General features: G+C 45.4%; 1 protein-coding gene across 3 annotated transcripts in view; it reads left to right on the plus strand.

Moving 5' to 3' along the window:
* Positions 1 to 23,176, plus strand: part of LOC110527970 (prickle-like protein 2) — a 113,312-nt gene extending 90,136 nt beyond the window's left edge. For 2 of the 3 annotated variants that reach the window (XM_036983457.2, XM_036983459.2), the window contains 7 exons: positions 8,429 to 8,612; positions 12,652 to 12,765; positions 12,933 to 13,070; positions 14,851 to 15,054; positions 19,235 to 19,421; positions 20,543 to 21,391; positions 21,639 to 23,176. In XM_036983457.2, the coding sequence (XP_036839352.1) occupies positions 8,429 to 8,612; positions 12,652 to 12,765; positions 12,933 to 13,070; positions 14,851 to 15,054; positions 19,235 to 19,421; positions 20,543 to 21,391; positions 21,639 to 22,561 (2,599 nt within the window). In that variant the 3' untranslated portion in view covers positions 22,562 to 23,176. Of the gene's footprint in view, positions 1 to 1,894; positions 2,466 to 8,428; positions 8,613 to 12,651; positions 12,766 to 12,932; positions 13,071 to 14,850; positions 15,055 to 19,234; positions 19,422 to 20,542; positions 21,392 to 21,638 lie in introns of those variants that run through there. The other variant, XM_036983458.2, reaches the window with a different exon arrangement.
* The last annotated feature ends 295 nt before the right edge of the window (positions 23,177 to 23,471 follow it).

The following is a 23,471-nucleotide window of genomic DNA, read 5'->3' on the forward strand; positions in this document are numbered from 1 at the left end:
CGACATGCCACTGACTTTGATTAAAGCCATAGTGTCTATGTATGCGGATGACTCAACACTATACACGTCAGCTACCACAGCGACTGAAATGACTGCAACACTCAATCGGCTGCAGTTAGTTTGAGTGGGTAGCGAGGAGTAAGTTAGCCCTAAATATTTCTAAACCAAAAAGCATTGTACATGGAACAAAACACTCACTAAACCCTAAACCTCAACTAATTCTTGTAATAGATAATCTGGAAATTGAGCAAACTGACTAAACTGCTTGGAGTAACCTTAGATTGTAAACTGTCATGGTCAGAACATATTAATGCAGTAGTAGCTAAGATGGGGAGAAGTCTGTCTATAATAAAGCGATGCTCTGCCTTAACAACACTATCAACAAGGCAGGTCCTACAGGCCCTAGTTTTGTCGCACCTTGACTACAGTTCAGTTGTGTGGTCAGGTGACACAAAAAAAAGGACTTAGGAAAATTGCATTTGGCTCAGAACAGGGCAGCATGGCTGGCCCTCGGATGTACACAGAGAGCTAATATTAATAATATGCATGTCAATCTCTCCTGGCTGAAAGTGGAGGAGAGACTGACTTCATCACTACTTTTATTTATGAGAGGTATTGACATGTTGAATGCACAGAGCTGTCTGTCTAAACTACTGGCACACAGCTCGGACACCCATGCATACCCCACAATAAATGCCACAATAGATCTCTTCACAGTCCCAAACAGACTATGGGAGGCACACATTACTACATAGAGCCATGACTTCATGGAACTCTATTCCACATCAAGTAACTGACACAAGCAGTAAAATTAGATTTTAAATAACGATAAAAAAACACCTTATGGAACAGCAGGAACTGTGAAGCAACACAAACATTGGCACAGACACATGCATACACACACACACACACACACACACACGATAGTATAAGCACTATACATACACATGGATTTAGCACTGTAGATCTGTGGTAGTGGTGCAGTATGGGCCTGAGGGCACACAGTGTGTTGTGAAATCGGTGAATGTATTGTAATGTTTTTAAAATTGTATAAACTGCCTCACTTTTGCTGGACTCCAGGAAGAGTAGGTTCTGCTCTGGCATTTTTAGTGTCCTTTTATTGTTCCCGGCACAAGGTGCACCTGTGTAATGATCATGCTGTTTAATAATCTTCTTGACATGCCGCACCTGTCAGGTGGATGGATTATATTGACAAAATCTAAAATGCTCACTAACAGGGATCAAAACAAATTTGTGCATAAAATTAGAGAGAAATACACTTTTTGTGCATATGAAACATTTCTGGGATCTTTTCGGTGTAGATTGGAAGTACAGTCAATTATGAACAGTTTTGTCCCAACTATGTTCCAATAGCCTTGTGTTCAAAAACGTTCTTGCCTCTCACATTTCCTTCCTGTTCATTGATGTGGATGAGGTGAAAGGTGAAGCTATTGTTCACCTCTGTGGTCCTGCAGAAAGTAGTCAATGACAGGGAGCTATTTCAGAGGCCTAGTAACAATGTTTTTTATATATATATATGTATCTGTTGATAAACTGCTTATAAGCATTTGATAACCAAGCAGTATGTAAAATGACCTCTTAGACTACAGTGTATTGTGAAATAAAGGCAGTTTGATTACCTTATTCCAGTCCACACTAGTATTCTGTAGACCATAGGCTATGACCCTTCTCCTCCATTATATTGGTATATGTTATGCATTTTGTTTAGTGGCTTATACCTCCAATACCCCACAGTCTATTCATGTTCTCCCTCTCTCTCAGCTGATTGCCAGGGGGCAGTTGATTTGGGGAAATGGTTTAATTTGCATGCAAATGATTCCAAAACACCAGTCATTCACACCGCTAATTATGCCAACGTTGGGACGGTGACTTTCTGACATCACGGTTGGTCATTGGCAGTCGGGAGGTGAGGCGGTGGTGGTGCAGCCAGGCACTTATTCAGCCAGGCAGTCAGGCTAGTAAGTCGCTGCTCAGCGCTCCGTATGGTTACGCACTAAAAGTCCCTGTGGAGCATTTTTTTACTTTCTAGTTTTCTGTTGCTACCTCCGAAAGGATTGTTTTGGATTTGTTCGGAACGTACACCTTTTAAGCTATTGTATTATCTCAACGTAGGTGGACTAACTGTAGGGGTATTTGTGTTCAACCACTTATTGTTTGTTTTTTTCTACACGTATAGCGTTACTTCCAAGAATCCGTGCGCTTTTCGGATGTGTTTGCGGAGCAGCTTGACTAAAATACTCGCGGAGCGAGGGGGACAATAGTCTAGAAACATATTGCGGCTTCGCACGGACCGGAGAGGGAGAGCGCAGGATTCGTAAAACTGTGACGCATGAATAGTAGGCTAGCCTAGACTATGAAAAGGCTTGCAATGATGAAAGTGTGTTTGAAAACTAACATCACCGGAAGCAGAGCCATGCTCTCCCTCTCACCTACTTTGTAATAAGGTAAGCAAAGCCTATAATCTACCCTTTGCTCCATTATTTTGTATCAAGCTGTTATTGCGCAGTTGACAAGGCTATTTTTGCGCCCTGTTGTGTCCCAACCTTCACGACACTATCTATTTCTGTTTGTAAATTGTGGTTTTGTTCTGTGATTCTGCCCTCATGTACATTTTACCAGTAAGCCTATGCTCTCGTGAGTCTTCTCAAGTACCCCCCGTGGATAGGCAAAGTACCCGCAGGGGTCCTAGTTTCCCCGGTTGGGAACCACTGGTTTAGTTTACGAGGAAGAAATAACAAAACTGCCAGCCTGGGTGAACTGTTAATGCGGTTGAAAGGGTTTGATATTTTCTCACCGCAAGATAGGCTACACTGTAGAACACAGCGGCCAACAAATGTAGCCTATGTGTCTCTCTTGGTGTGCTCGATTTAAACAAAAATCATATCTACATCAGTGGGCTATGAGTTTAAATGTATTTGACAATTAAGCGTTCATGGTTTAGAAGTAGGCTAAATGTTACCATTGCTAGTGCTACTACTTAGGAACGTATCATTCTTTAATTAAAAAAAAAAGGTGTGTTCTCGCACGCAATAGTATAAATAGTCTAACTATCTTCACCTCTCATTCATAGGCTATCCTCTGTAATGGGTGTGTTACCTCTTCTCTTCGTGGTGCGTGGTCAAGCTAACCAGAGCCTTTCAGTGGGATTAGATTCTGTTGTGTTGCCTCTAATGATCTGGCACTGGCCGGACGCGGGATTGATCGAGTCAGGATAGGTCATTTTGGATTAGCATATGAACGGATTTACTGGGGAATAATGAATAAATTGACACTCCAGCAGCTGGATACGAGTCCAGGGGTAATGGAAATATCAGGCTGTATTGCTCTGAAACATCTAGACTACCGGTTGTCTCAATTCATAGGCAACCAACCATCTGTCTTGGTTAAAAAAATACCTTTTGGATACCATCCATTTTCAACACCAGACATTTTTTAATTCAGTCCATTAGGCTACATTTAGACTAGTTGTGTTTGTCAGCTTTTCAAACTTGCTGATCATTTTACAGATGGGTTCCCCAATGACAGTTTGACAGTCTGTCATGAGAGAACCATAGTTACGGTTCCATATGAGAACTGAAGTCTCAGGAGTCTGAAAAAACCTGCCCCCTCTTTGACTTGCCATGCATATGTAGCAGTTACCGAACAAGTAAACACATATGAATAATTAATAGGATCTTCTGGTATGAAGCTGCTGTAGCTGAAAAGCATCATGCTCAGTTAGATGTTACATAACTCGAATCCTTGCTCACTTCCTGCACTTCCCACTCTAAATCTGCACAAATCACAGAGGCAGTGTAGAGAGATGACTGCCCCCCCCCCCCCCCTCCCCCCATTGCGTCAGGTGGTCGCAGGGCTAATCTCCATTAGATGGAACATATTGGATCAGTCACCAGTAATTAGCTGCTAATAACAAATGCCTTTGAGTTTGATTCCTCTTCAGAATGTTGTGCAGTTCAGTGATTTAAAGCTGAACATGCATGCTTCAATAAATGACCAAATTAGGCCAAACAAAGAGTAAATACTTTGTTACTGTTTCCTTTGACACAGTACCATTGCATGTTCAAGGGTTTTCAGGAATGTAATCTTAATAGCGCTGAATGGAAATGTTCATCTGATCTCAGAGAACAAAAGGCAGTTAAAAAAGAAAGAATATGTCCTCTTTTCCATGCAAAACAAAAGGAGCAGAGACATTTTTCTGCTGCCTACCTCCAGCTGTTCCTCGAAACCTCTCCTCTGGGCTGCCATTTAAACATGGTGTCTAATCTGTCCGTAATGATGCCATGAAAAGCACCATTGGCTCTCTGGGAGCTACTCCAGAATGAGTCTGGGATAGGGTTCTTTTCAAATACCACATCAAGCCCTCTCAACTCCATGGCTGTTTTTCAGGAAGACGAGGGTTGTGGATGTGTTAGACACTTTAGAGGAGGTGTTTACGAACCTGAATGACAATTTACCCTATGGCAGATGTACCTGTTAAAGTTGGGTTAAATGAATGGCGCCATCGCTCAACCCAACCTGTTGAGTATTCCCTCAACTGGCAGAGGATTTGTACCAGTACCTCAGAGGATTTGTACTAGTCCGTAGGTGGTTAACTTCTTGTACTAGTCCGTAGGTGGTTAACTTCTTGATGCACCCACCCTGTTAGCGGGATCATTTTCATCAACATCCGCTGAATTGCAGGGCGCCAAATTCAAATTAAATTACTACAAATACTGAATTTTCATGAAATCACAAGTGCAATATAGCAAAACACAGTTTAGCTTGTTGTTAATCCACCTGGCATGTCAGATTTCAATACAGCTTTTTGGCGAAAGCATAACAAGCGTTTATGTAAGAACATCTCTCTCAGTAGACCAAAATATTACAAACAGTAGCAGCCAAGTAGATTGGTCACGAAAGTCAGAAAAACAATAGATTAAATCGCTTACCTTTGATGATCTTCAGCTGTTTGCACTCACGAGACTCCCAGTTACACAATAAATGTTCCTTTTGTTCCATAAAGATTATTTTTATATCCAAAATACCTCCATTTGGTTGGCGCGTTTTATGTTTAGAAATCCACAGGCTCGAGCGGTCATGACGGAGCAGACAAATTCCAAATAGTGTCCGTAAAGTTTGTAGAAACATGTCAAATGTTTTTTATAATCAATCCACGGTTTGTTTTTACAATATATAATCGATAGTATTTCAACCGGAACTGTAGCTTCTTCAATAGGAGAGAGAGAGAGAGAGAGAGAGAAAATGTCTGCTCCAAACTGTTGCGCATGCAAAACGCTGCTGGCACCCAGCCATACAATGACGCAATGTGATCTTTCTCGCTCATTTTTCAAAATAAACGCCTGAAACTATGTCTAAAGACTGTTCACAACATGTGGAAGCCATAGGAAAGGGAATCTGGTTGATATCCCTTTAAATGGAGCGAAGGCAGGCAATGGAACAGAGAGCTTTCAGGAAAAACAGCACTTCTGGGTTGGAATTTCCTCAGGTTTTTGCCTGCAATATCAGTTCAGTTATACTCACAGACAATATTTTGACAGTTTTGGAAACTTTAGAGTTTTCTATCCTAATCTGACAATTATATGCATATTCTAGATTCTGGGCCTGAGAAATAGGCCGTTTCATTTGGGTATGTTTTTCATCCAAACATCAAAATACTGCCCCCTACACTCAACAGGTTAAGAAATCCAGAGGGGTGCATAAATAATGCTTAATAAAATACAGTATGTATCTCTAGTCTAGTTAGAACTTGTGTGTTGGTCAGTCTAGTTTCTTGGGCATTGGTTTCACCAGTGGATTGAGCCTGTGCGGTTGGTGTGTCTACTGACTGTGCAGTGTGTCAGAGTGTAGCTGTTTAACTTGGCTGTTGCCGGGGAGATGTGGAGGAGAGATGCGATGATTAACACTGCGGTGGTGAATGATTGTCTGCTTACATCCGTCTAAGGGATTATTGTCCTCTCGGATACCTTCTAGTCCATAAAGGGTTCCTGCTGTACTCTGGCCATGGAAGGCTTTATCTGCCCCAGGAGAGGAAAGGCTAGTCATGTTTAAAGGGGAAACCGTCTACTTCATTTACTTCGTTCTCCTCCCTTCGTGGCGGCGTTGGTGATGCACTTGCATTACCAGAGTACTCCATTCCCCCTAATTGAAGTCGTGTAGATGACTAGTGTAACATGGGATAGTGTTTCAGGCTGGAAATCCCAGTCATGTGCAGCATGTTGTAAATCAGAGGCTTAGGCCCTGGGCATATCTCTGCCAATTCTGAAGCAGGGAGATCAGATGTTTGGGAGGTGAATCACTGGACGATGGCCTCCATCTGGAGAGAGACTCATGGGTCTCACGGGACTCCAGCCCTCCTGCTCACATGCCCAGCTCAAAGACAAGGAGAACCATTGGCTTGGTGTTTTGTAAGGCCTCTGTCTGTATCATTTTAAAACAGAGACACTACTCTAACCAGGAATGCAGTGTGAAACACTCTCCTCAGGCCCAATGTACTCCTCCAGGCTATATTTAAACCCCTATCGCTAAGCCTGCTCGCCACCAAAAAGGCAGAAGGAATCCGCTAGCATCAAGAGGAGTGGGAGATGTGTGTGTGTGTGTGTGTGTGTGTGGCATATTTATTAACATTTTTTCTTCTTTCTTTTGGCGTGGTTTCCTGAATCATCTCTCCTGTGTTCTAACGTACATTCGGTGTGTGTGTGTGTGTGTGTCTGAGTACGTGTGTTTGTCTCCTGTTAATCACACATCCATTAGTAATGATGGGGACTGCTGTATTGTAATGAGAGGACTCTGCATGCTTTAGCCCCAGGCTAGGTGTCCTACCTCTGGGATGGGCTGTTTAATGATCTATTCTCCTCCACTGTACGGATGGACTGGTTGTCAGAGAGCTGGCGACTTAGTCTGCAAGGCCTGGCTCCATGTACTACTTACCACTGCCATCAGTATTCATAGATTAGATATCTTGGCATTTCAGTATATGTTGCTTTAATATTCATGGAGACTGCTCTCTGAAGCCAATCGCCTCCAGGAGCTCAGGTAGATTGCCCTTGCCAAAGGATATTGAAGAAGCAGATATCTGCCTTTTAGACTAGATCCCAGACATGCATCACTAGTTTAACTATTTTTAACATGTCAAAGTTTTCCCACTAACATAATTGGGGAATCCATCTTTACAAAACCATATATCATTTTTTTTGTTCTCAATAGTAATCAGCCTCCTCTCTATTTCACTTCATAATGCTCATTTAAATAACTAGTTAATAACAACCCGTTGCAGATGCAAATGTTTAGGTTGCTGTTTATAAAGGCAGAGACACTCTTTGGGTGGTGAGGCTATATCAGGTGGTGTATCTAGCTAACTACACTGTTCCCAGTAAGAGCCTCTTTCTTTTTTCCGTCAAAGAGGCCTTAAGCCCCTGTTCCTCTGTCCCTGTGCTGCCCACCAGGCGTCTGGCTGGATTATGGGTTTGGCTGCCTGAGGGGCAGCAGAGGTTAGTGGATATGACCTGCAGGCTAACCCAATGTCTGCTGGTTACAGGGTCTGCTGCCCTAACAGAGGGCTTTCACCATGTGTATTTGTGTCTGGGTGTTCACAACTTCAGTTTGTTCTGTTTTTAGGGGGGGGGGGGGGGGCACAAGTCACATATACTATGCTTAGATTGAAAAGAACAAACATAAAAACGAAAAAGCCACACTCTAACAAACATTAGCTATTGTTCTTCTGTATGCAAACAAAACGGATACCTTGTGTGGGTTGTTAACCCGTTATCTGGTTCTTGATTAATGTGAACAGAGTTTTATCCTGTCTGGGCATCTGAGACAGTTTGAAGGTAACCTTGTAAAGACAGGAGGAGAAATGTGTATTTACAGTACTGCTTTCCATCACTGTCAGTTGCTCGGCGAATCATTTCCTTAACCGGTTTGTCATTATGTCCTCACTGGCGTTACCTAGAGAATTGTGGGAGCTAGAATGTCTCTGAGATCTTTCTTGCTCGGTGAGACGCGCGGCAGGAAGCCTTGACATTTGAACCCTGGCCCTTGAACTATTGTGGAGTTTAAATTTCACATGCTTCGTTGCTTTGCAATAGAAAACCCTCAAAACAAAGAAAGACATTGGAAGAGTTCTGAACTCAACCCACATTTTGCCGTACGTACAAGACATATGTCCTGGTTAAACAGTGTTTAATATCACTATTTACTTTGACATGTGTCCACTCTAAGCTTTGCCTATGGATGGATAACTGTTGATCACTTTTATCTTCCCTGAAGAAAGATCTGTGTCTACTGTAAGCTTTTCTAACTCGTCTCTGCCCTCTGCTCTCTGTCCCCGTGTCCTGTAGGAAGATCTGTGTCTACTGTAAGCTTTTCTAACTCGTCGCTGCCCTCTGCTCTCTGTCCCCGTGTCCTGTAGGAAGATCTGTGTCCATTGTAAGTGCAGGCTTGAGGAGCATGTGATGACAGCTGTGCCTCTAGAGATGGAGAAGACCGTCACTAAGCTGATGTATGACTTCCAGAGGAACTCCACCTCAGACGACGACTCAGGCTGCGCGCTGGAGGAGTATGCCTGGGTGCCCCCGGGGCTCAAACCTGAACAGGTATGAAAGATGGACACGCACACCGGGGAGTAGGGTTTGATTTCCCTCTGTGTTGGATCAAAGATTTATTCACCGTCTTATGTTGCGTGTTTGGTGTTCAAGTAAGACGATTTGGTTTACAAGGATTATGTGACGCCGGGGTTTGAATTAATATCTAATTCCTTCTGCTTGCAAACTGTTTACTCGTGGTTTCAGAAGCCCGTTGTTGACTTTGCTAGGCTGGGATATGCAGAAACACATGACATGGCCTGTGAGCATCCAAGAAACCATCTTCACAAGGCCCTTGTGTACCGAAGGTGTGCGTGTGTGGGAGTTTTTTTATTTTATTAGACAATGAAACCTTTATACATATGAGTTTCATTTTCTTGATGAACTGTTAGCAAGCCTTATTGCCTGTGCAATGGGGTGGTCAATACACTGTTAACTCATCCCCCATTTCAGTCGCGCAAGGCTGAGCACAGCCATTTTTCATCCCCAAGGGCCACGTGACCTCCAGTCAATTAAGCTCCACTTTAAAAGCAGCAGAACACCGGCCTGCCAAACTGGAGACTGGAGAGGATAGACTGACGGATGGCTTTCCAAAGCAGTAGGGCAGTGAGACTGGGAATGTTACCGTTAAAGGAGAGGCTTTGCATTGAGGAAATAGGCTATAGTTTGTAGGATTTACTGCTGGTTGCATACTTATGTACATTGGATTTCCACATATACAGTAAAGCTCTTCCAAACCTGACGTACAAGTCAGTCATAGAAATGTGTTTTTTGACCCTGCACGGTGGGGGGAGGATACCCATTGAGGTACTTTTCAACGCCCTGCCCAGCCACAGAGGGAGATGGTGAATACCACCAGTTAATCTGTAGAATCTGAGCTCCATCCAGGTGTAGGTTTCTCCTCAGGGACACAGTCCCACTGCTCCATCAGGAGGAGCCTGCTATTCAGTCTCAACTGGTGTCAAGTCACCATTCTGTAACTACATATTTTAGCAGTCCACAAAGACTGTGGGAATAACTAAACATGATTTCCCCTTGCTCTGTAATGAATGTCTGGATTTGTGCAGTAACAAAATGGTATTAGCAATGTGAAACAGAATTTCAGCTGCATTCCAGCCACAATAATCATGCTTTTGTTATCTCTGAAACCAGGTATCAGAGTTTATTGGTTTTTAATTCAAAGGGAACTGAGTTTCCTGAACATTGCTTTTACTCATTTTTAATAGGACTGCCATTATTGACTGTTCTGGTCTCAGGAAGGCCCAGCCAATATGCTCTCTCTCGCTCTCTCGATGTCAGAGCTAATAAAATGTCAGGAAGTTGCCAGGATACGGGAAGCTGAGACCAAATATGTTACTAAAGCAGCCATTACTGATGTCTCTGCTGTTGAAGAGGCAGATCACGGAGTGTCACAAGAGATAGGGAAGAATCTGCTTTTGTCATCCAAGAGGATCTGGTACAAATCTTAAAGCTTTTATTATTTCATGCTTTTGTAGATGTAAAGATAACCTTTACACTTACATTGAAGGAAATGGCAGTCTGTTACTATTTATTGTACTTTGGAATGGCAGTCCTCCCTTCTTGTCCATGTGTGGCAGGCTGTTGCCATGGTGTTTTTGTTAGTGTGATATGTCCAATAAACACTCACTGTTGCTTGTTATAGTGTGTCAGGATTGGTCTTTGGTTGTGTCCTAGATGCTGTCAGTCTCTCCCGTGAACGGAGATGAAAAACAGCTGTGGGGGAGGTTGGTTTCTAACATAAACCCTGCTATTAGATTTATCCTTTAAAAGCTGTATATTCTCTGTATAATTAGAGAGAAGATTCAATCTGAGGCCATTTACACTGAACAAAAATATACATGCAAGCTGTAAAGTGTTTCATGAACTGAAATAAAAGATCCCAGAAATGTTCCATATGCACAAAAAGCTTATTTCTCTCTGATTTTGTGCACTCATTTGTTTACATCCTTGTTAGTGAGACATTTCTCCTTTACCAATTTCTCCTTTACCATCCACCTGACAGGTGTGGCATATCAAGAAGCGGAATAAACAGCATGATCATTACACAGGTGCACCTTGTGTTGGGGACAATAAAAGGCCACTCTAATATGTGCAGTTTTGTCACAAAACACAATGTCACAGATGTCTAAAGTTTTTAGGGAGGGTGCAGGAATGTCTTCCAGAGCTTTTGCTAGAGAATGGAATGTTAATTTCTCAACTATAAGCTGCCTATAACATCGTTTTAGAGAATTTGGCTCTACTTCCAACCGGCCTCACAACTGCAGACCACGTGTATCCACGCCAGCCCAGGACCTCCACATCCAGCTATTTCACCTGTGGGATCATCTGGGAACAGCTACCCGGAGAGCGGATGAATCTCTGGGTTTGCAAAACCGAAGAATATCTGAAACTGTCTCATGGAAGCTCATCTGTGTGCTCGTCATCCTCAGCAGGGTCTTGACCTGACTGCAGTTTGGTTTTGTAACCAACTTCAGTGGCCAATGGCACGCTGAAGAAGTGTGCTCTTCGTGGATGAATCCCGGTTTCTACTGTACCGGGCAGATGGACACGAACACAATTGCTTTTCATCGATGGCAATTTGAAGGAGCGCAATTTGAATGCACTGAGATTCTGAGGCCCATTGCTGTGCTATTCATCCGCCGCCATCGCCTCATGTTTCAGCGTGATAATGCACGGCCCCATGTCGCAAGGATCTGTACACAATTCCTGGAAGCTAAAAATGTTCCAGTTCTTCCATGGCCTGCATACTCACCAGACATGTCACCCATTGAGCATGTTTGGGATGCTCTGGATCGCCGTGTACGACCGCGTCTTCCAGTCCCCCCCCCCCCCCCCCCCAATTTCCATCAACTTCGCACAGCCATCGAAGAGTAGTGGGACATCATTCCACAGGTCACAATCAACAGCCTGATCAACTCTATGCGAAGGAGATGTGTCATGCTGCTTAAGGCAAATGGTGGTCACACCAGATACTGACTAATGAATTTATTTAAATTGACTGATTTACTTATATGGACTGTAACTCAATAAAATCTTTGAAATTGTTGCATGTTGCCTTTTATATTTTTGTTCAGTGTAGTTTCTATGGCCCTAATTATGATTATTATTATTCCAATCTGCTCATCCTTACTGGCTCTGGGGGGTGCGAGACCGTTTCTCAGTACACCTCGTGTTATTTCCAAGAATCACAGATTTGCTGTCATAGAACATGTTGCAGAGTGTTTTGGATGTCAGAGGCTTTCAATATCTATATATTTGTTATTATTTTGTTGCAGTGAATAAATGCAGAAGGCGTCTTCATTATTCAGGGATATCCATACAGTTTTGGTGCCAGGCCCTTGGTACCTCACCCAAGGACAAAGCTGACAGGTTCCAGTCCAAAGATCCATTCATTAGATAGATGGGCCATTAAAATTGGCTACCTGTGGCCCTGTGGTCAGCACATATTAATTGCCTCTCCTGTACTTCTGGCGCTCTAATCTCTTCGTCCCTCTCTCTCTTTCCGTCTTCTGGCGCTCGATGCTCCTGAAATCACGGCCATTGATGAACACTGGCCCCGATTTTCTGCTTTCCCCCCCTGTGTAACTCTGAAAGACTAATACATTTCACCAAGATGACATTCATTGTTGGCCGGCATAATGTGAAGAATGTAGCAGTCATTTTGAATAGCGAGATGAGCGTTACGCCTCTGTCTGACACACACACACGGGTCATTACTGTAATTTACTGTATGTGTATGTTCCTGTGGAAGGAGTTTCAAGTGGTAGTAACCACTTTTTGGTTACTAAATGATTCCATATGTGTTATTTCATAGAGTTGATGTCTTCACTATTATTCTACAGTGTAGAAAATAATAAAAATAAAGAAAAACCCTTGAATGAGTAGGTGTGTCCAAACTTTTGACATTTTCTTCCAATACTCATATAGCCTATAGGATTCCAATAAATGTTAATTTGCCACTTATGGGCCAATCTCAATACCATGTCACTAGTGGTAGTGGCCTGACCAGCCCTGGTTTCTCTCCCGTCAGGTTCATCACTACTACAGCTCCCTGCCCGAGGACAAGGTTCCCTATGTGAACAGCCCAGGAGAGAAGCACCGCATCAAACAACTCCTCCATCAGCTGCCCCCACACGACAATGAGGTAGGACCCTTATCCCTCCTCCCGTCTGCCTCCCGGGCACACAGATATTGGGGAAGGGGGCATTTGTCACCGTGACATCTTAACTCTCTAGTGTCTCTAACTCTGGATCATTTGTGTTTGTCTCTGCAGCCCTTTTATTGCATTTGAATAATCTGTGTGTTTTCCAGGTGCGTTACTGTAACACTTTGGACGATGAAGAGAAGAGGGAGCTCAAACTCTTCAGTAACCAACGGAAACGGGAGAATCTGGGCCGCGGCAATGTGAGACCATTTCCCGTGACGATGACGGGAGCGATCTGTGAGCAGGTACGGTAACTCTGGTGGGAATGGGACTGGTTCACTCACAGGCGCTCACACGAGAAGGGCAGAGGTAGGACAGACACATGGTAGAGGTTATACAGGGCCATAGTTGGGTGGATATGATAGAAATACGCGTATAGTCATCTCTCACACGAAAAAAACACATTACAAAAGTGATCAAAGAAAATACTGTATAGGCGAAGGACTCGCCTGTCTTTTGTGGTAGAATCTGACAGTACCCATCGACATTTCTGTCTTTTATTGTGATTCACCCCGTGAAGAGCTCAGCTGACATTTTAAAAGAAGCTGATAAAAATGGAGCGTCACATTCAAGTCATGACCCAGCCTCTCAACTGTGGTAGATCTGCCTGTCTGTGTTTTCCCCATCTCTCCCAGTAGCTTGGCCAGAACAAATGTCACACTGACACACTGATGGCTTATAGGATCCTTGATGCTGTGTTTTTGATCCGAACTCTTCACCTTATGTTATACTGTGCCTTGGAACGTACCTTCCAGATTTGATCTCCTGAAGGTACATAGCAGTCTAGATAAACAAATCTTGATGTTCCTTTAGTCTACACCACATAGTTTTCATTCAGAAAAACACTCAGCCCCTAGTCATTCTCTTACTGACCTGAGGCAAGTTCTGCAGTCCTCTGTTATGCTTATGCCCGGTTTGTATCCATGTTTTACTCACTGTGTTTCTTGCTAAGCAGACAACCACAGGAATGAGTGTGTAAGGAAGCAGATTATTCTAAGGGTGTGTATTGATTGAATTCCCTCCCCTGGCTGACCTCTATGCGTAACAGGTCTGTGTGCCAGTTAGATCATCTGATTCTCTTCTCTCCCTTTCTGTCTCTGTCCCACCCCTCTAAATGTCCCTCTGTCTCCTTCACACTCTACCCCTCCTTTCTCCCCTCCCTACCATCTCTCAATGTCTCGCCCCCTCACTCGCACTCCCTGTACCTTTCTCCTCTTCAAATCTTCCTCTCCCTGCTTCCTTTTTTCACTCCTCTACCATCTCTCTCTCTCTCTCCTCTACCATCTCTCTCTCTCTCTCCTCTACCATCTATCTCTCTCTCTCCTCTACCATCTATCTCTCTCTCTCCTCTACCATCTATCTCTCTCTCTCCTCTACCATCTCTCTCTCTCTCTCTCCTCTACCATCTCTCTCTCTCTCCTCTACCATCTCTCTCTCTCCTCTACCATCTCTCTCTCTCTCTCCTCTACCATCTCTCTCTCTCTCTCCTCTACCATCTCTCTCTCTCTCTCTCCTCTACCCTCTCTCTCTCTCTCTCCTCTACCCTCTCTCTCTCTCTCTCCTCTACCCTCTCTCTCTCTCTCTCCTCTACCCTCTCTCTCTCTCTCTCCTCTACCCTCTCTCTCCTCTACCATCTCTCTCTCTCTCTCCTCTACCATCTCTCTCTCTCCTCTACCATCTCTCTCTCTCTCTCCTCTACCATCTCTCTCTCTCTCTCCTCTACCATCTCTCTCTCTCTCTCTCCTCTACCCTCTCTCTCTCTCTCTCCTCTACCCTCTCTCTCTCTCTCTCCTCTACCCTCTCTCTCTCTCTCTCCTCTACCCTCTCTCTCTCTCTCTCCTCTACCCTCTCTCTCTCTCTCTCTCTCCTCTACCCTCTCTCTCTCCTCTACCCTCTCTCTCTCCTCTACCCTCTCTCTCTCTCTCCTCTACCCTCTCTCTCTCTCTCTCTCTCCTCTACCCTCTCTCTCTCTCCTCTACCATCTATCTCTCTCTCTCTCCTCTACCCTCTCTCTGTCTCTACCAGTGTGGAGGGCAGATAAACGGAGGTGACATTGCAGTGTTTGCGTCGCGGGCGGGCCACGGCGTGTGTTGGCACCCTGGCTGCTTCGTGTGCAGCATGTGTGACGAGCTGCTGGTGGACCTCATCTACTTCTACCAGGAAGGGAAGATCTACTGTGGTCGGCACCACGCAGAGAGACTCAAACCACGCTGCTCTGCCTGCGACGAGGTAGGAGCAGACCCTGCTAAACACACACACAAATCACATTGTATTGGTCACATGCGCTGAATACAACGGGTGTAGACATAACAGTGAAATGTTTACTTATGAGCCCATTCCAAAAAGTGCAGACTTAAAAAGTAAGACAAATATTTGCTAAATAAAAAAAATCTATAGTAACACAATAAAAACAACAACAACGATGCTATATATAAACTCAGCAAAAAAAGAAACGTCCCTTTTCAGAACCCTGTCTTTCAAACATAATTCGTTAAAATCCAAATACCTTCACATATCTTCTTTGTAAAGGGTTTAAACACTGTTTCCCATGCTTGTTCAATTAACCATAAACAATTTGACCTGTGGAACGGTCGTTAAGACACTAACAGCTTACAGACAGTATGCAATTAATGTCACAGTTATGACAACTTAGGACACTAAAGAGGCCTTTCTACTGACTCTGAAAAACACCAAAAGAAAGATGCCCAGGGTCCCTGCTCATCTGCGTGAATGTGCCTTAGGCATGCTGCAAGGAGGCATGAGGACTGCAGATGTGGCCAGGGCAATAAATTGCAACGTCAGTACTGTGAGACGTCTAAGACAGTGCTACAGGGAGACAGGACGGACAGCTGATCGTCCTCCCAGTGGCAGACCACGTGTAACAACACCTGCACAGGATCGGCACATCCGAGCATCACACCTACGGGACAGGTACTGGATGGCAACAACAACTGCCCGAGTTACACCAGGAACGCACATTCCCTCCATCAGTGCTCAGGCTGTACGCAATAGGCTGAGAGAGGCTTGACTGAGGACTTGTAGGCCTGTTGTAAGGCAGGTCCTCACTAGACATCACTGGCAACAACGTCGCCTATGGGCAAAAACTCACCGTCGCTGGACCAGACAGGACTGGCAAAAAGTGCTCTTCGCTGACGAGCTGTGGTTTTGTCTCACCATGGGGGATGGTCGGATTTGCGTTTATCGTCGAAGGAATGAGCGTTACACCGAGATCGGGATTGATTTGGATGTGGAGGGTCCGTCATGGTCTGGGGCGGTGTGTCACAGCATCATCGGACTGAGCTTGTTGTCATTGCATGCAATCTCAACGCTGTGCGTCACAGGGAAGACATTTTCCTCCCTCATGTGGTACCCTTCCTGCAGGCTCATCCTGACATGACCCTCCAGCATGTCAATGCCACCAGTCACACTGCTTGTTCTGTGTGTGATTTCCTGCTAGACAGGAATGTCAGTGTTCTGCCATGGCCAGCGAAGAGCCCGGATCTCAATCCCATTGAGCACGTCTGGGACCTGTTGGATCGGAGGGTGAGGGCTGGGGCCAGGGCCATTACCCCCAGAAATGTCTGGGAACTTGCAGGTGCCTTGGAGGAAGAGTGGGGTAACATCTCACAGCAAGAACTGGCAACTCTGGTGCAGTCCATGAGGAGGAGATGCACTGTAGTACTTAGTATCTGGTGTGGCCACCAGCTGCATTGACTTTTACTTTTGATTTTGACCCCCCCCCCCCCCCCTTTGTTCAGGGACACATTATTCAATTTCACATGTCTGAAGAACTTTTTTAGTTTGTCTCAGTTGTTGAAGCTTATGTTCATACAAATATTTACACAAGTTTGCTGAAAATAAATGCAGTTGACAGTGAGAGGACGTTTCTTTTTTTTGCTGAGTTTACAAGAAGTACCAGTACAGTGTCAATGTACGAGGTAGTTGAGGTAATACAGTATGTAGGGGTAAAGGTGACTAGGCAATCAGGATAGAGTCGCAGCAGTGTGTGTGAGCGTATGTAGTGTGTGTGAGTGTTGGAGTGTCGGTGTAGTATGTATGTGTGTGTGTGGGTAGTCTAGTGAGTGTGCATAGAGCCAGTGCAAGGGAGTCAGTGCAAAACAATTAAGATGAATGAATGAATAAATAAATTAGGTGGTCAATGTAAATAGTCCTGGTAGAAATGTGATTAACTGTTCAGCAGGCTTATTGCCTGGGAGTAGAAGCTGTTAAGAAGCCTTTTGGTTATAGACTTGGTGCTCCGGTACCGCATGTTGTGCGGTAGCAGAGAGAACAGTCTATGACTTGGGTGGCTGGAGTCTTTGACAATTTTAAGGGCCTTCCTCTGACACCACCTGGTATAGAGGTTCTGGATGGCAGGGAGTTCGGCCCCAGTGATGTACTGGGTTGTAAGCACTACCCTCTGTAGCACCTTACAGCCAGATGCCGAGCAGTTGCCATACCAAACGGTGATGCAGCCCATCAAGATGCTCTTAATGGTGCAGCTGTGTAACTTTTTGAGGATCTGAGGGCCCATGCCAAGTCTTTTCAGCCTCCTGAGGGGGAAGAGGCATTGTCGTGCCCTCTTCACAATTATGTTGGTGTGTTTGGACCATGGTAGGTCCTTAGTGATGTGGACTCCGAGAAACTTGAAGCTCTCAACCCGCTCCACTACAACCCTGTCGATGTGAATGGGGTCGTGTTCGGTCCTCCGTTTCCTGTAGTCCACAATAAGCGCCTTTTGTCTTGCCCACGTTGAGGGAGAGGTTGTTGTCCTGGCACCACACTTCCAGGTCTCTAACCTCCCTATAGGCTGTCCCAATGTTGTTGGTGATTGGCTGTCGTCATCTGGAAACTTAATGATGGTGTTGGAGTTGTCCGCGGCCACACAGTCGTGGGTGAACAAAGCATGTGTGTCCATGTATGCTGCTGATACAACCATATACGCATCAGCAACCACAGCTAATGAAGTCACTGAAACCCTTAACAAAGAGTTGCAGTCTGTTTTGGAATGGGTGGCCAGTAATAAACTGATCCAGAACATCTCTAAAACTAAGAGCATTGTATTTGGTACAAATCATTGCCTAAGTGTTAGACCTCAGCTGACTCTGGTAATGAATGGCGTGGCTGTTGAACAAGTTGAGGAGACTAAATGACTTGGTGTTCAAATCAAATCAAATTGATTTATATAGCCCTTCGTACATCAGCTGATATCTCAAAGTGCTGTACAGAAACCCAGCCTAAAACCCCAAACAGCATGCTATGCAGGTGTAGAAGCACGTGTTACCTTAGATTGTAAACCGTCATGGTCAAAACCTATAGATTCAATGTTTGGTAAGAGAAGGTCTTGCTTTTTGTCATCACACTCCAAGAAGCAAGTCCTGCAGGCTCGATTTGTTTATCTTATTTTGATTATTGTCCAGTCATATGGTCAAGTGCAGCAAGAAAAATCTGCAGCTGGCCCAGAACAGAGCCACACGTCTTGGTCTGTAATCAGAGGGATAATATTAGTGCTATACATGCCAGTCTCTCTTGGCTTAGAGTTGAGGAAAGACTGACTGTGTCACTTCTTGGTTTTATAAGAAACGTGTTGGGATTTCCAAATAGTTTGCATAGGTATCTTACACACAGCACTGACACACACACTTACCCCACCAGGGGCATTTTCACAGTCCCCAGGTCCAGAACAAATGAAAGGAAACGTACAGTATTCCACAGAGCCACGAGTGTAACTCTCTTCCATCTCATATAGCGCAAGTGAACAGAGAACCTGTTTTTTTTTTATTTAATAAAGCAACACTTGAAGTCTTCACGGCACAACGCCTCTCCCCATGTGACCTACTTGTCGTGTGCATGTACTCACATGTATGTGTAGCTGATAGATGCACACACACACTACATGTTCATGTTTTTAAATGTATGTGAATTGTAAAGTTTTTTGTTATGTGCCGGGCCCCAGTAATCCTCTCTGAGACTCAAACATGTCTAGGCCTTCCCATACTCATCCACACACATGTAGTACAAATAGTATGTTGACTACTATAAGGGCTAGTGACACTAACTGCCATGTAAAACAGTAGATGGTTTAAATATAGGCCTCCTCTGTTTTCCTATCTGGTATCTTGAAATACAGTGCTATAACATGGGAATAATTAAACACAGATTTTCAGTAGATCTCCATACACACGATCCCAAAGAGGGGACACAGTGGATGGTGTAATACAGTAGGACAGTGTCTGTCAGTATGGGGAGGGATAGAGAGAGGGCTACGGTAGCAGACAGCCAGGCCTTTGAGCCTCTGTCCTGTCATTCTCTGTAATAGGGTGAACAGGGCCTCACCTCAGAGAAAAGCAGCATGATAAAGGATACCATCCTCATCCCTCTCTCCTCTCTTCCCTCTCTCCGTCTGTAGATAATCTTTGCGGACGAGTGCACGGAGGCGGAGGGCAGGCACTGGCACATGAAGCACTTCTGCTGTTTCGAGTGTGAGACGGTGCTGGGCGGCCAGCGCTACATCATGAAGGAGGGCCGGCCCTACTGCTGCAGCTGTTTCGAGTCCCTCTACGCAGAGTACTGTGACTCCTGTGGGGAGCACATCGGTACGCCGCGCATCCACCAGAGCCAACGCAGGGCCCTCGATCCAGCAACATGAGCTGTAATCTAGAAAGCTAAAGCACTGGCATACGTCAAGCAAGACAAATGGGACGCAATTTCAGCTGCAAGATTTCAGTAATGTTAAGAAGAACAGAGGAATGACCTGAATTTAGCTTGGAGAAACATTTCAGGGAGAAATATGCATGGCTGCAAAGATTACATGCTTTTAGTAGAATTAACCGTCTATGATTTAACGCAACACTGGCATGCAGATACCTCACGGCACGGATACAAGTAGCGTCTTTTAAAACAGACTAGATGAACTCAACAGCGTTTTCACAAAGGGTGAAAAGATCAGTTGATATACAAGATTCAGTAGATATATATTTTCACAAGGTCAGTTTCTCTACGTTAACCAAACCAAGCAGGACAACTTGTCACGGGGTAAACCTAGCGCCTTATCACCAGTGGGGCCAGTGCCACCTCTGTGCTTTCCTCTCAGTCCAGAGAGCCGCTTGCTTATCCCTCAACAGGATCCCAGGCTGTGATCTGGCACGGCCCTCAGCAAACAGACATGCAGCTCTGTAATTATTTGTTATACAGGATACAGAAAGTATTTGAGTAATACTGATTATAAATTGAAACCATCAGAAACCATTTGAAACCAGATGGCAGCCATTAGCCGAGGACTGTTCTCCCTGGCAACTGCAAACATACTTCAAATGCAATGCATGTTACATAATGAGTTTAACCCTAAACTCTGTAGTAAAAGTGTTGTAGCCCCAGGGACTTTCTTCACTCAGGTTTACTTAGATCTTCCAACTCATTTCCTATTAAAATGGAGTTGGAACATTTTCCAGTTTATGGACGATATCTATATCTTTTGATAAGGGAGTTCTCCCTCTAGAATATTTAGCTGATGTTTTGTATTTGATTAGCCTTAATTTGCCTTGCTGCTTATAGCACTTTATCTTTCACATTCCGCACCTACAGTATTTCCACAATGATTAGTCTTGGTGGTTCTCTGTTGCAGGCATTGACTCATTACAGAGCAAAAGAGTAAAGATTATTGGGTCCTTTCCATTAACATTTTGGCCTATAAGTGTTTTTCCCCTCTGTCCCTCAGGCATTGACCAGGGCCAGATGACATATGATGGTCAGCACTGGCACGCCACAGAGGGCTGTTTCTGCTGTGCCCGCTGTAAGAGCTCCCTCTTAGGTCGCCCCTTCCTGCCCAAACATGGACAGATCTTCTGCTCGCGCTCCTGCAGCCTGGGGGAGGAGCCTAACGGGTCAGACTCCTCAGACTCCGCCTTCCAGAGCGCACGCTCCACTCGAGAGTCCCGCCGCAGCTCCAAGGCTGGAAAGAACGGGGGTCAGGCGGGGAGGTGTTCGGGTGAGGTGGACCCTCTCTCCTTACAGATGGACCTGCTGAGTCTGTCCAGCCAGACACCCAGTTTGACCCGCGAGCCGCCCGCATGGAAGAGCCAGGGACAGGGGGGTGACACGTACCCCTACGAGGGCCGATCAGACCCCACAGCAACACCCACCCCACTCCATCTGCTCAGCCAATGCAACGTCAGGACTGCATATAACTCCACCTCCCCCGGGCAGGGCAACCAACCAAACCACAGGTCCAAGGAGACGGGTGTCACCAAGAGGCCGCCCATCTCAGCCCTGAAAGGCCGCTCTATGAATGAGAACTGGTTCCATCAGAGTTCAGAGGACTACTATCCCCCCAAACTGAAACCCCAGCAAAGCTTTGACGTACCCCACGGCTTGTCCTACCACAACGGCTTTTCTGACAAACGCTCGGTCAGTCTGCATGTGTTCCAGAGGGACAGGGAGGTGGGGCTTTCCCAGCGAGGGCGCAGCAGGAACCCCATCAGCGCACTTAGCTTCACGGAGCAGCTCACTCCCCTAGAGCAGACACCCAGGGGTTCCATGGAGTCACTGGCCCTGTCCAATGCTACAGGTAACTCTTCCAGATTCACCATGGAGGGAAGATTAATTCATGTGATTTATATTTGAAGCAATATATTTAACTGCTTAGGACATTTATTTCTCACAGAATACTGCAACCGATCCAAAGCTAATTACATACTGTATGCCTTTCTCATAATTATGTCAATGGTTATGAGATTTATTGACGTAATAATGATGACAATGAGGATAACTGATGAAGTTAACCACTGACTAACCCACCTGTTGTTTCTCTGAAGGAACGTCAGCAGACGGAGGAGGGAAGCGCCAGGAGCACCTGTCTCGTTTCTCCATGCCAGACCTGAGCAAAGACTCTGGCATGAACGTGTCAGAGAAGAGCAACATGGGCACCCTCAACTCCTCGGTCCAGTTCCACAGCTCTGACTCCATGCACAGCCTCACCTCAGGCCAGCCCTACATGGAGCTGGAGCCCCCAGTGCAGGTGCAGTATCCTCTGCAGTACTGTGAGCCCCCAGGCCTGGGGATGGGCATGAGCCACCTGCCAGCTGGCTTCACCTACCAGGAGGAGGACAGAGTCAGCCTGGTGAGCAGCGCCAACGCTGCCCGCCTCCCGCCCATCAGCGAGCGCACGCGGAGACGAGGAGAGGGCCCGGGCATGGCTGCCCCTGAAGACACCCCTCAGCGCCGGAGACACAATCACCACCGCTCCCGTCGCTCCAGACGCTCCCGCTCGGAGAACGCCCTGCACCTGGCCGCTGAGCGCAGGGAGAGGCCCCAGCTGAGAGTCAGAGAGGACTATGACCAGTTTCCCCCTCCGCGGGGCGCTAGGGACACATTTGGGAGTGCAGGGGGGAGGTGCAGGGGGCCGGAGCCATTCAGGCAGTGCCCTCGCACCACCTCTGACCTCACCCTGCAGAAGCCCAGTGCCCACCGCCGTCTCGCCGGGCCCTACTCCTGGGACGACTACGAGGATGAGGACGAGTGGTGCTCCACCTGCTCTTCATCGTCTGAGTCGGAGGACGAGGGTTACTTCCTGGGAGAGCCCATTCCTAGGCCCGTGCAGCTGAGGTACCTGAGCAGCCAGGAGCTCCTCCACAAGTACAGCTCCACGGGGGTGGGCGGACCGCACCAAATGAGCGGCAGAGGGGGACAGCTGCACACCCGCAAACGCCGGAAAAGCAAGAACTGCATAATCTCTTAAAATTCGCACCATGGAAAGAGTCGAGAGAAAGTGCCCTCCCTCCCCCAGTATAAACTAACATAGTTAATCTATTCAGAAAAGAGAAACAGACTTCTGAAGTTGTTGAGTATTGTGAGGTTGACAGTGTTTTGATATGCAGTTGGGTAAACGGTTAACAGCACAAATGTTTTGCATGTTTATCCATTTAATGTTTTAGAACAAGTTATCCTGATTACTGATTATATTTCTCTGACTCTCACACTGCACTCTGCTTGTCTGTCACCATATTTATCAAAGCCAACGTGCAATCGTAATAATAATAATGTCATTTCCATGCAGCAACAGTAAGGTACAGACAATTCAGTAAGGTCCAGCTTTTTCATGCAATGTGATTTAGGTATATACCAGTGTACTCAAGTTTATAGGCTGTACTGTATATAAGTAAATGAATGAATAAATTCACTAAATTAAGGAAGCAATGTAAATACTATGTAAATGAGGTCCCACATATTTTTATATTTTGTATGGATAGAATCATTTATGTATTGAATATCTATAATGTAGGAATAGAAAATGCATGCCCGTAATTTGTTGATGTGGTCCTGCATTGGAATAAAATAGTATTTCAGACAGAGAGTGACAGGTGTCCGTTTCCCTCACTAGAGACTGGTGTGTTCGTGTGATCATTTGTCTGACAGTGAACAGTCACCCTCTCCATCTGCTCAACACATAAATGAATGAAAACGTGGCGAAAGCGCTGATTAAAAAGTCACCCCTCAGTAAATGTCATTCCCCCATGAGGTCATGAAGTGATATAAATACTGTGACTATTGGGCCTTTGTGGCATTGTTTGCAAACAGATGTCTGTGAGCTGTAACTGAACTAATCATATAAACCCAGATAATGTGCTGCTGATGCATCTCTATAGATT

The sequence above is a fragment of the Oncorhynchus mykiss genome, chromosome 7 (assembly GCF_057628025.1).
Source record: "Oncorhynchus mykiss isolate SJ-2025 chromosome 7, ASM5762802v1, whole genome shotgun sequence".
In the NCBI taxonomy this organism is placed as follows: Eukaryota; Metazoa; Chordata; class Actinopteri; order Salmoniformes; family Salmonidae; genus Oncorhynchus; species Oncorhynchus mykiss.